The 12,082-nt window shown below is 44.5% G+C and overlaps 1 protein-coding gene across 1 annotated transcript; it reads left to right on the forward strand.

Moving 5' to 3' along the window:
* Positions 1-1,094: 1,094 nt before the first annotated feature.
* On the forward strand, positions 1,095-11,540 carry ARL2BP (ARF like GTPase 2 binding protein). Its single transcript, XM_020806131.3, has 7 exons — positions 1,095-1,239; positions 3,234-3,285; positions 5,528-5,589; positions 6,790-6,896; positions 7,674-7,759; positions 8,795-8,891; positions 9,549-11,540. Exons 2-7 carry the CDS (start codon positions 3,248-3,250, stop codon positions 9,645-9,647), a joined length of 489 nt encoding a protein of 162 aa, XP_020661790.3. The 5' UTR covers positions 1,095-1,239; positions 3,234-3,247; the 3' UTR covers positions 9,648-11,540.
* The last annotated feature ends 542 nt before the right edge of the window (positions 11,541-12,082 follow it).

Raw genomic sequence — 12,082 nt, forward strand, 5'->3', positions numbered from 1 at the left:
TTATAGTGCCATTCCTGCTACAAAGAGGGTTTGGGGACAGGAGCGAAGGTGCAGCAGCGGCTGTCCAAAGACAGCTAAAAGTCCCAGTGTGGTTTTCCTGAAGCAGTTTTCCTGCTTACATGTGACTGTGTGTGCTGCTTTATTGTTTGAAACGGGCATTGCAAAAGCCAGCCAGACAGATTTTTCTAGAGGTTACACTTTTTGACGGTTCTGGCCCTCCTTCAGCCTTGACACTTCATAACCTGTAAAAAAGATTGGAGAGCTCCATTTCCATTTCTTTCCTTGTGACCGGACCTGAATTAGCTTTTTTTTTAAAAAAATACAATTTAATGGGACTTTGCTTTTTAAAATGTATTTATGTGAAGCATTTTTAGGCTGCCGGAACCAAGAAAGCTTGGGGAAAACACACAAGTAGCTTTGTGTGAAAGGTTTGGGTATGTTTCCCAGTTCTGGTACTAAACATTCAAGAGTGACCCAGATATGTTTTTCAGTGGAATGTGAGCAGCTCATTTTCAAGATACGTAAGGGAATACCGTATGTAGCTTTCCGGTTTGTTGTGCTCCAGTTCCATCACCCAGAATAAACAGTGGCAAGAGGTGTTTCCATAGTATCTGGAAGGGGCCACACAAGTCTGCCATCCCACCTTTAAAGGTTAAGCATTTAAAAAATCTTGAGAGAAGGATAGGCGGATTAACATCTCTTGACCTAGGAATGGAGCTTCCACGGTGAAAGGCAGTGTATCTGAAGTTTATGAGGTTGGGCAAAAAGACCTGTTGCTTTTTTATTATTATTACTCTGCATGTGACCTGTATGCTTGCTACTGAAAGAGGAGCCTTTCCCGAGGAGGCGCCTCCCAGGTGTGTGGGTCAGCAGTTCATAATGATGGGATATGTAGTTCAACAATAGGAAAAGCTACCCCGCTGTATTTCGTGGCTGGTTTCCTTTTGAACCTAGAGAAGCGGTCGAGGCCGCGCCCCCTAGAGAAGGCCGCGCTCCCTCTCCACGCCCCTTTTGGAGAGGGTTGTCTTTCTGCGCTTCTGATTGGCTGGGCGAGACGCTCGTTCCTCCCAAGCCGCCCGATTGGCTTCCTTTCCTGCCCGCCATTGGCCGGAGCTGACCCCGCTACCGGAAGTGGCTGCTGCCTAGGCAACGGGAGGGAAAAAAAAAAAGGAGGCCGCGGCCCTTTCAACGGAGTGTATGGAGGAGTTGGAGGGCTTCGCTTTCGTCTTCCTCCGGGCGGTGAGAGGGGCTGGAGGGCGAGGGCTGGAGGAGCACGACCCGGACCCTTGGGGAGGGGCGGCCCGGTAGTTAGAGGTAGACTGCCTCTGAACGAGGAGGCTCCATCATAGCGGCGGCGGCGCCCTGTTGGGTCTCCCCAAGGCAAGGCAGGGGCCCCGTTTTCCAGAGTGGTCTCCCGACCCAAGGCGCCCAGAACCCCTTCCTTTCCCCCCCCCAAAGCATCTCCTACTTTGGGGGGAGGGGTAGAGTGCCCCTGACTGTGGAGGCTCTGCTTCCCCTGGAAAGCTTCTCGAACCCTCCGCCACGATAGAGGAAAAGCGCTGCGGTGCCTTCCTCGCCCGGTGGCGGCCACTTGCCTGCAGGTTGCGTTTTTACACACACACACACACACACAACACACGCACCCCTACCCAAGTGTGGAAAATATAGAGAGTAATGGAAGGTGAGAGCAGGGGGACACCAAAGGCCATCTAGTCCAGCCCCCCTCCGGAGGTAAGGGTTCAAAAGTCTCTCTGACAGATGGCCGCCTTTATCTGTCTTACATCTATTTGGAATTAAAAGAAGAGTGGCAAGAATGCGAGAAGAAGGGATCGTCACCGCACTTCCACCTTTACATGCATCCTTCCTGGCCTTCCGGCTTCCATCCCAGGCTGTTTTCCTTTCGGCTGCATAAAGGAGAGAGAGAGAGTTGGTCTAATTTTGGCATTATTACACGACTGGAGGGAAAACAAATCTACTTCAAAAGGGCCAGAACGGTGTGATTGCATCTCAGTCTGCCTTTTTGGCTGTCCACCTCTGAATGGAAACAAGTTATGGGTAGCTTTCTCTTTAAGAAAATGCCTGGCCCTGTTTATCCAAGCCAGCTTTATTTTTCTGGAAAAGCCCTCCTGATCAGCAACAGGCTCTTGAAATCCAGAGCATAGCATGGAGGTCTTCCTTTGGGTATTAGATATTTGTATTCTTAGGAACCTATTTTCCTGTAATTCAGCCGTTTCCCTCTGTGCATGATGAAGGGTGTGAATTAATCTTAGGCAATTTTTATTTATTTACTTGTAGTCTAAACTTCCTGGATTGCTCAGTGGTTTAAAGCTCTGACTGCAGAGTCTAAGGTTGGGAGTTCAATTCCCCGCTTTGCATTCCAGGAAAAGAGCCAGACGGGGTGACCTTGGTCCCAGGGCACCCCCAGAAGAAGGGCAGGGTGAACCACTTCTGAATACAGTGGTGCTTCGCTAAACGATGATAATCCATTCCACTGAAATCGCTGTTTAGCGAAATCATTGTCTAGCAAAAAAGCATTTCCCCATTGGAATGCATTGAAACCTGTTTAATGTGTTCCAATGGGAAAGAATCGTCGTTGTCTAGTAAAGATCAGCCATAGGAAAGCCGCTTTGTGAACTGCCGATCAGCTGTTTAAATAGCTGTCTTGCGAAGCTTAGGTCCCAAAAACACCCATTTTGTGACCGCGGAGGAAGCTGTCAAAATCATCGTCTAGCGAAAATCGGTTTGTGAAGCAGGGACCAAACATTGTGCAGCAAAATTCCCCCATAGGAATCACTGTTTTGCGAATTGCTATAGCCATTGCAAAAACTCAATGTCTAGCAAAAAAAAAAAAAAACTATCATGCAGAGTAACTGTCTAGCGAGGCACCACTGTACTTGCTACCTAGCAAACTCTAGAAAGGGTCCCCATAAGTTCTAATTGACTGGGCAGCACTCAATTGTTATTGTAGTACATCGATTGCAAAATGAATTCCATTTGATGACCCAAAGGGCTCGCCTCTGTCAGAACTAGCATTCCCCAGTTGCTGGGAAATCATTTATGGAGGGTTCTGTTGTGCTCACACGTTGCTTCTGAGCTTTCTTTAAGTACTCGGTTGGCCACTGTGGAGCAGAACCTTGGACTCAATGGCCCCTATTAAAAATTGACCGGACAATATCCCGCACCTTGGTGCTGAGGCCAAATTTAAGTGTTTAAATCTGTGCTCCTTAAAACAGGTGGCGAAGCAGCAATGGAGACGTTAGAAGAAGAAAACTTTGGTGTGTCTATGTAAGTATCTTTCTATTTCCGTATCACTATAAACTGTAAACAGTTCAGTCCACAGAGTAGCATCTGAAACATAAAAATCAATGCAGTGTGAGATTTTAGCGCAGTAACAGTATCAACTCCTGTAAGGATGTTTTGGTGCAGCTGTTGAAAAAACAACATAATTCCTAAAACAGAAGGACATTAATCTTGCAACCACAACCTTAGAGAGTCCTCTGCAGTGGTAAACATAAATGTATTCATTGTAGCACGTACACTTGGCTGGAGCAGAGTCTCAGAGGAAGGACGTGTTCTCCTCAAGAGAAAGATTGTATCTGTATATATTTATGGGTAAGAGATCAGAAACCGAACATAGCAGGGCCCGAAAAGCCACAGAGTCTTAGAGGTACAATATGAGAGTTTTATGTAAAGCTCAGGTATAACCAAAGCAAAACATATCCAGCAGTGGCTGTAACCCTGGTCTTTGTGCCGTAATATTTATGGTAACGCTTTAGGTGGGAACAGGAGCTATTCATAAAGTGTTAAGTGAAATCTTATGAACTTTTCTGTTACCATAGAGAGGAGTCACTGGGAATTTTAAAGTTAAAATTCATAATGTTAAGGATTTCTTTCTTTCCTTATCTAGCTACCATATCCTGTCCTATTCTCTATCTGCTCTTCCAGTATCCTTGTCTTTCAAAAGTCCACATCACTGTGTCTTGATTGCATTAGTTAAATATCCAAGCAAATCAAATATTGTGTGAAAGTCGCAGGGCACTGTTATTATGTTTGACTCAGCTTAGATCACCTGAGTTTTCAGTTGCAGCAATAAAGATACTCTGAGCTAGAGAGGCTGTTGTTATCCTCCTCCTACATGGCTAGATGGCAGTAAGTCACACAATAAGGACTTCAACTATTCTGTGTCCATCTTGTACGAATCAGGTTAGGAGCAACATTTCCTCCTTTTTGTCCATGACATTGTTTATTATTGTACATTTCAGTCCTGTTCCCACATAATGCCAGCGGAGCAGAAACGGAAGAACAGTATCTTTCCCAAAATCTTACGTGGTGCCTTCATGTTTAAAATTTGGAATCCAGGCTCAGCTCTAAAATGAGACAGGATGGAGGTGGACGTAGAGAACTACTTCTCATTTCTGATTGCCTGTTATGTTTATTCTGAAATATAGAAAATGGCTTAGAAGACATGCTTATAAACATAGGTGACTGGAACACAAAAGCAGGGAACAAGGCAAAAGCAAATTTTATGAAGACGTTTGACCTAGGAGGGAGAAATGAAGCAAGAACTGCAAAGCCAGCAATCTGTTTATTGCAAAGACATGTTTCAAGCAACTGAACAGACAGCTGCACATTTGGATATCACCAGATGCTCAATGTGGAAACCAAGCAGACTATGTAACTGGAAGCAGAAGATGGAGAAGCTGTATTCTCTTAGGCAAAACAAGACCAGGAGCAGATTGTGAGACTGCTCATGAACTGTTAATATTCAACATGAGAGCAAAACTGAAAAAGAACACTAAAAGAGTTGTAGTGCCAAAATGTTTAAACAGTATTCCTGATGAATTTCAAATCCACAAAAGGAAGAGATTTGCATTACTAAACTCAGTTACTGTGAACCGGAAGAACTGTGGTTTGAAACCAGAGATATTATTAGGGAAGAATGCAAAAATACAAATTCTGTAGTAAAAATAGAAAAACCTAGATAGATAACAGGAAACACTTAAAATTGTAAAGGACAAGGTGAGAAACAAAATTAAAAGGTGGCAGAAATAGGGTCAGAAACCTGAATGCAGGTTTTCAGCGACTGTCATATAAAGTCAAACTATTACAATAATCAATGCAAAGAGATAGAGAAGAACAAGAAAATAGGGGAAACAAAAGATGTCTTCCAGAAGATCCAAGAAATCAGAGGGGAATTTAAGCCTAGATTAGAAATGCTGAATGACCAACAAGGAAGCATGCTATCTGACCAGGAGAAAATAAAGAAAAGGTGGAAACAGTATACTGGAGACCTATAGAGAAGAGATAAAAGGATCAGAGACTCCTTTGAAGAAGAATCGTATGAGATAAAGAACCTGCAGTTGTAGAAAGTGATGTAAAAGCTGCTCTGAAAGCACTAGGAAGAAATAAATCATCAGGGGTAGATGAACTACCAATAGAACTATTTCATACTCATATATTAACCTGCATTTCTGATTTCTACTGTAGTAAGTAACCAACATCTTGTTTGCTCTTATCTTTTTTTTAGCTCTTCGCCTTCTGATGCTGAATTTGATGCTGTTGTCGGATATTTGGAAGACATCATAATGGGTAAGCTATCATTTACACAGTGCTGCTTTCAACAGATAATCGTTGTATCATGTTCACAGCTGCTTGGCCGCAACTGGGTTCGGTTGGTTGGTTGGCTGGTCACACTTCTGTGCCCATTTCTTCCTATGTGTATATATTAAAGAGGTATCTTAACTCTCTTGCCTTTTTCATCGACTCTCCAGGCTTTATCTGTTTGTGCATATATACGTACACATGTTTGTGTGTGTTATCTTGATCATTTTACTGGTTATATGGCTTGTAAAGTTCCTGAGCAGTTCCTTTAGTGACACAGGAGAAAAAGAAAGTAACGTTGCTGATAATTAATGAGTTGCTTGCTCACGTTCCTGGTAGTGTGCCAGTCAAGGGAATGCAGATGGCAGTCTGTTAAGTAGTGGCAATTCTCTGCCATGATCTGCACAATTAATCTTATGCCAGGGTAAATCTCCAATAGGATTATGGCCGATGCTGGAGAGAGAAGGTGGTGTTGGATGTCCCTCTATAGCTGGGGGAGTGTAATGCTGAGGCAGCTGTCTCTAGCCGAGGCTGGGATTTGGAAGCCTTCCTTACCTTTCACATAGGAATGGAATTCTTTGGTCAAATTCCTCCCCATCTTTTCCGAGTCTGGCTCCTGTTTTAGGAGAGGTGGAGCTCAGAAGGAAAACCACTCCTTGCTTTTCAACTGAGCCTATTTTATGAGCCACAGGGTGAAAGACCGCTCTCAATGAGTGTGTAGTATGTGGAGTCTCAGGCAATAGGCATCAGAGGTAATTAAGCACTCCCGTTATCGCACAACTGCTCAGTAGGCAAGGCTGTATGTGAATCGACCAGGGCAGTTGAGCTAACCTAGTTTAGTTAAAGGGCTACAGTTTGTGTACATGTTGAATTTTCTAAGGAATTGTTACATCACCTGTTGCTCACCCAGCTCCGTTCTCTGGGTGCAACTTGCAGGCTCCGCTTTGTTTATGCCCATGCCAAGAAGTCCTTACACTCCAAGGAGGGAGAGGGAGGGGGCTCTGCTAGCTAGCAAGAAATGCCGCCTGCTGCATAGACCGGCTGCTGTTGAACTACAGCTGCGCTGTTGTCATAGCCGAGGCAGGGCACAATGTACTAGACTCGAAGTTGGGGACAGCACCCGAATGAATGCAGCTACTGTCTGCCAGTTCTGTGGTCACACTGGCGGTGACTGTTGTGTGATTTCAGATGATGACTTCCAGCTGATACAGAGAAACTTCATGGAGAAGTACTACCAAGAGTTTGACGACACAGAGGAGAATAAGCTAATTTACACACCTATTTTTAATGAATATGTAAGTGCATGTGTTTTATTTGCATCCTCTTTTCTGCACATATTGATGAGCTTGGTCTTTTGAAAGAGGCTGGATTCTAGTGAGTTTTAGCAGGGCCTGTAAGATAGGCAGAGAGCCAGCATGTTGAGGGCATTCAGGCTTAAGTCACCTACTTGGGTGGAAATGAGACTTAAGTACTGTGGCTGCAGACAAGATAGGCACAGGTTAGGACTGTAATTTTATCCCCCGAATGGACTTCCCACACCTTGGCATTGCCCCCAAACTGTGCCCTGCAGCTGATTCAGGGAACACGGCAGAAGGTGGAAAGGAGGTGAATTATATCAAACATCTGTGGTCCGTCCAGCCCTCCATCGTTAGCTGTGATGGCTTTCTTAAGTTTCCAGCCAGGAATCTTTCCTTAGTCCTCTCTCATCTCCTATTCAACTCCTAACCAGGCAGAAAGGATCAGGTGTGTTGAAGGTGATATGTGGCCATGTGCACGTGCAGCCCCAAATCCCACCTTGCATGCCTGCAGGGAAGGAGGAGTGCTCAAGCCCCAGCTCCCTGGGCCATCCCTCCCTTCCTACTCCTATCCCAGTGATTCCAGTTTGTTTGGAGTGCCTGATTAGAGCTTCTCTTACCTATGGATCCTACATGTACTCCAGCCATTCCAAGTCAAGTTAGTGTTGGCCAGTCTTTGCGAACCTTTTTTTTCCCCAAGCAAACAGTGAGGGTTTTTTTTTTTCCCTTCTGTTGTTTTCAGATATCAATAATAATATAATGCTCCCCCTTTTCTAGATCTGCTTAGTTGAGAAATACATTGAAGAGAAGCTCTTGGATAGGATTCCCGGCTTCAGCATGTCTGCATTCACCTTGTCGTTACAGTAAGCGGGGTGCTTTCGCTGTCAGTGTTCACTGTATTCTTTCTGTTTTAAGGGACTTAATGGCCTGCAGACTTAGGGCCATTTGGTGTACTTCTGAGTTCCTTCAGTGGATCTTATTCACCCAAGCTTACCTCGAATGTTTCATTTTAAGTCGTCTAAATAAAGGGAATCGCTTCTTGTACTCCTGGACTGTATGAAGGGCCACACGGCTAACCCTGTTGTTGTTTTTTGGAAATATGGTTCAGTTGTTTCCGTGTTAGACTGCAGAATGACGTCTGGTGTCCAGTGAGTAATTCAATGATCAGATCTATTTGATTTTGTCCCAGATGGCAATTCTAAGCTAACAGATCCTCAATGCACTCGGCTGGAATCTAAAGCCCGAGTGTACAGTTTTCCCCCTGTGTCCACTCTCAGGCACACGTTGCCCACGTAAACTGGACACCCATGAATAGAGCTGAAGGAAAGGTCTCTGCTTCCTGCAGCACGTCTCCCCTGCTAGCTTCTGCAGCCACAGAAATCACCGATGGCTGCTATCGGTATATCTGTGGAAAGCGGGGGTGAGGTGGGGGAATCCCCAGGTGTAAGAGAAGAAATGTGTGAAAGCCCCATGTGGGTTTGTTTGTTTCTTTCTTTCTTTCTTCGGAAATGCTTGTATAATTTTTAAAATATTGTAGTCATGTGTGTTTGTGGATTTCTGTGTCCTCTCCCTGCTTTGTCTTTTTGGTGGATGTGGCCTTTATTCTTCCTCTTGACAAACACATGATCAGTTTGTATTTTACCTCATGCCAACAGATGATTGCTGAGGGATGATTATGTAAGGCTGCCCTTAGCAGGCCTGTTGCTTTCCTTTTCTGTAAAGGCCTTATATGGAGTACATAAAATGTAAAAGTGAAAATGTGTGTGTTGAGGGGGGGGAGGTGTCTTCCTAGTAAGCTTTTTTCCCCCGAGTTTAGATTTTGTAACCTCATGGCCTTTAATGTCCGGTATGTCTTTCTCTGTTAATAACACATCTTAATCTCTCTCTCTTTTTTTAAGGCAACACAAGGATGAAATAGCTGGGGATATTTTTGACATGCTCCTCACGTTTACTGACTTTCTGGCCTTTAAAGAAATGTTCCTGGATTACAGAGCTGTGAGTAGCCCAAAGCCTAGATGATACGCTGACCATGCAGTCCAATTAAATCAGCTAGCCGAGGGTGAACCAGCGGGAGATTCCTGGGATTGAATTTGTAACGCAGGTGCTTTCTAACCTTCAGCTGCAGTGATTTCCCCTCCCTTTGCATTTGGAGAGTCAGGGGCAAGAGAGATTTCAGAATGTTTATACCGGAGAAAGGCACTTGCCGCGGTTTGGCAGATCGGGCTGACCGGTGTTGCGTGGGCTCTAGCTTCAGTTACCAAGAGAGAGCCCTGCGCATGGGTGATTGAGGGAGGCATTGAGCAAGCCTGCTGGGTAGGACATGGGTCCCGGAGGCCAGCTGGCCTACAGCGAGGCTGGGAAACATGGAATAGCAGCCCCTAAAAGACACCAGGCTGTGGAATCGGGCCCTATCCCTTGCCTTCTCCTCTCCGGCTTCATCCTTAGCAGCTGACAACCGGTGAGCTCTTTGCTAATCTTTTGGTCATCCAGGGTTTCCACAGTAGGTGCCCGATCCCATGTGGAATATCTGGCCCCCAGCACTGCAGAAAATAAAAGCCCAAATGTTCTTCTGAGAACCATTCACTTCCTGATTGAAAGCCCGCTATTTAGAAAGGCCACGGAGCTGAGATTGGTTTTTGTGTCTCTGTCTAGGAGAAAGAAGGTCGAGGTCTGGACTTAAGCAGCGGATTGGTGGTGACACCCTTAAGCAAGTCTGCCACGTCGCCTTCCCACAACATCCTGCGACACTAGCTTTGGCCTCCGAAAGACAGCTGCCTCCGCGGGGGTGGGCAGGCCAGGAGAGGCAGAAAAGCACCCTATGGCAAGCAAACATTTTCAGCTAGTTTTCAGCTTGTACTCATATGAATGAAGTGTTTCCCCTAATCAGTGACTAGTGTTGCCTCTGGGCTTGGTAGAATAATGATCCCTTAGGCACCTGGCCTCATTCGGTGCCTGCTCCACGTCCATTTTATGTCATGGAAATGAAGAAGTGCAACAATCTATTTAAAATAATAATAAAAACCCACAAAGTCCTGCCACATCTCTTTTGTGAGATAGTTGTCATGGAACACACACCTCGTGTGAAGTGGTTCTAATTGTGCAGCCTCTACAAAGCATCAGAACCACAAAATACCTATCAAAATGGTTTTTATGGTTTCAAATGACACATATTGAGCTTTAGCAGGTTCTGTATGTTTGTGTGTTTGATATGAATATATATATATTATATATAGAGAGAGAGGAATTGTGAATGTGTATGTTTTCCTCTATCCCAGGCTTGACTGTTTTAACTCTCTTGACTCAAACTTAAATCCTTCCACTTGAACTTCAGAAGGGACTTTGCTCCCCTGGAAAACCAAAATTTTGTTCTTCTGGAAAGCATTACAACCATGTATTGTTACTACCAAGAGTATATATTTTAGCATAAACAGGGACCTCCGTACGTTCTGTGTTTGGTATATTTGTGCTTAAGCTTAACTCTTTAACAGCTCCAAGGGCCCTTGAGGGCTATAATTTGGGGAGACCAGATGAAAATGTCATACCTTTTCCCCACATAGTATTATCGTTGGACAAGTTCCTTTGTGATAGCTAAGCTGGCTTTAAGTTTGCCATGTGGGGTGTTTGCCCGTGTAAAAAAATTAAACTGAGTTCCCCCACAAGGATCCTCAGCGACTGCTCTCTGAGAACTAAGTTTCTTGGCTTTCTTTCAGGAAAGTGACAGCTAAAACTGGTTTTTGATTACAAAGATCTCCCTGGAATGACAAAATTGCTTAGGAGAGTCCGAGATCCATTGGGGTTAGATTTAAAACAGACACAAAAAGGAAACATTTCCTTCTGCAGAAGTGTCTTTCTACCCTCATGAAATGATAAATGTATGTGTGAGAAACCTTTTGGATGGTGCAATACTTCTACGTCAGCTTCTGCCGCCCTCGTATGAAAATAGCCTGGAGACGATCCTGTGTCTTCTTGCATCCTGGCTATGCCAGATGCGTGGATCAGATGTTCTGGCAGGGCTACTCAATGCTCACAACCACATCACACGTTGCTGCATGCCCTCAGCTGGGAAAGTTGGGATGACCATTTCAACCTTGAGTGATGCTGTGCAGCAGGAATGTTGGAAACTCAAGCTTGTCCTTGTAGCCCGCCTTCACATCTGGATCAGCAACACAGTGGGGAAGTTCCCCCCCTCCAAATCATACCCACAGGTGTTTAAAGAACTCCTACTGCAACCAGGTGGCCTCTATCCATATTAGGTTAAACGCCCTTTCGCTAGAGATGATGAGGTTGTGGGTATAGAGTTGCAAAAGGCTGGTTGGCGTCCCTTGGATTAATTGATGCTGAAACTGAACAGGTTGTTCAGAAGATGTTCTATTTGCATTGGACCTACCTAAGACAATGTGTGCATGTGTTGGGGGGGGCAAACTGCATAGGAAGCGTTATGTGTGCCCTGTGAAGAATACACTTGCAGTCTAGATTCCCTTGGTGAATACGCTGTTACTTCTTTCATTGGTTTGTTAATGTATGTCTTGTAATGAAGCTCAACGCTAAGAATCATCCCGCTAGCAAAAGAAACCTTCTGGAGATACTTTTTTTTAAAAAAACTGTCATGTTTTTGTGTTGAATTAAACAACAGAAGTTAAAATATTTATTTATTTATATACTTCTATACTGCTTTTCAAAGATAATCCCTTCGGGCTATCTAAATACAGAACCCTGGAGAGGGCCAGACATATGTATTCATTTGCACTTGTTAAGTGGAGTTAAAGAAATCTGTCCTTTAATGTTTCATTTCTCTTTATATCCTTACCAAACCAGCGCAACCTACCCTTTGGTGCATGTATGCTTTTATTACAGAGTAGCTGTTATTTTTAGATTCTGTGGCGCTTCATAAGAAAGGAGCAAGCTGTGGATGCCAGCACCCTCCCCTGATAAGTCAGATTCCAGAAGGCCCTTGGTGGACAAAGGTGAGAGTTTTAGGGGTGGTTTTCCGTTCAAACGAAATGATTTTATTTTTAGAAATAATAAAATACTGGCAGGGTTCGCTTGCAGGCGAAGCACCTCTACTGCTAAGTTAACCATCACATATTATTTACACAGAAGCTGCAAGTGGCTGACGGAAAGGGAGGAGACGGGGCTCGCTGTTTGTGTTTTAGTCGATTTAGTTGTGGTGAGATGTGCCGCAGGCT

The sequence above is a fragment of the Pogona vitticeps genome, chromosome 10 (assembly GCF_051106095.1).
Source record: "Pogona vitticeps strain Pit_001003342236 chromosome 10, PviZW2.1, whole genome shotgun sequence".
Classification (NCBI taxonomy): domain Eukaryota; kingdom Metazoa; phylum Chordata; class Lepidosauria; order Squamata; family Agamidae; genus Pogona; species Pogona vitticeps.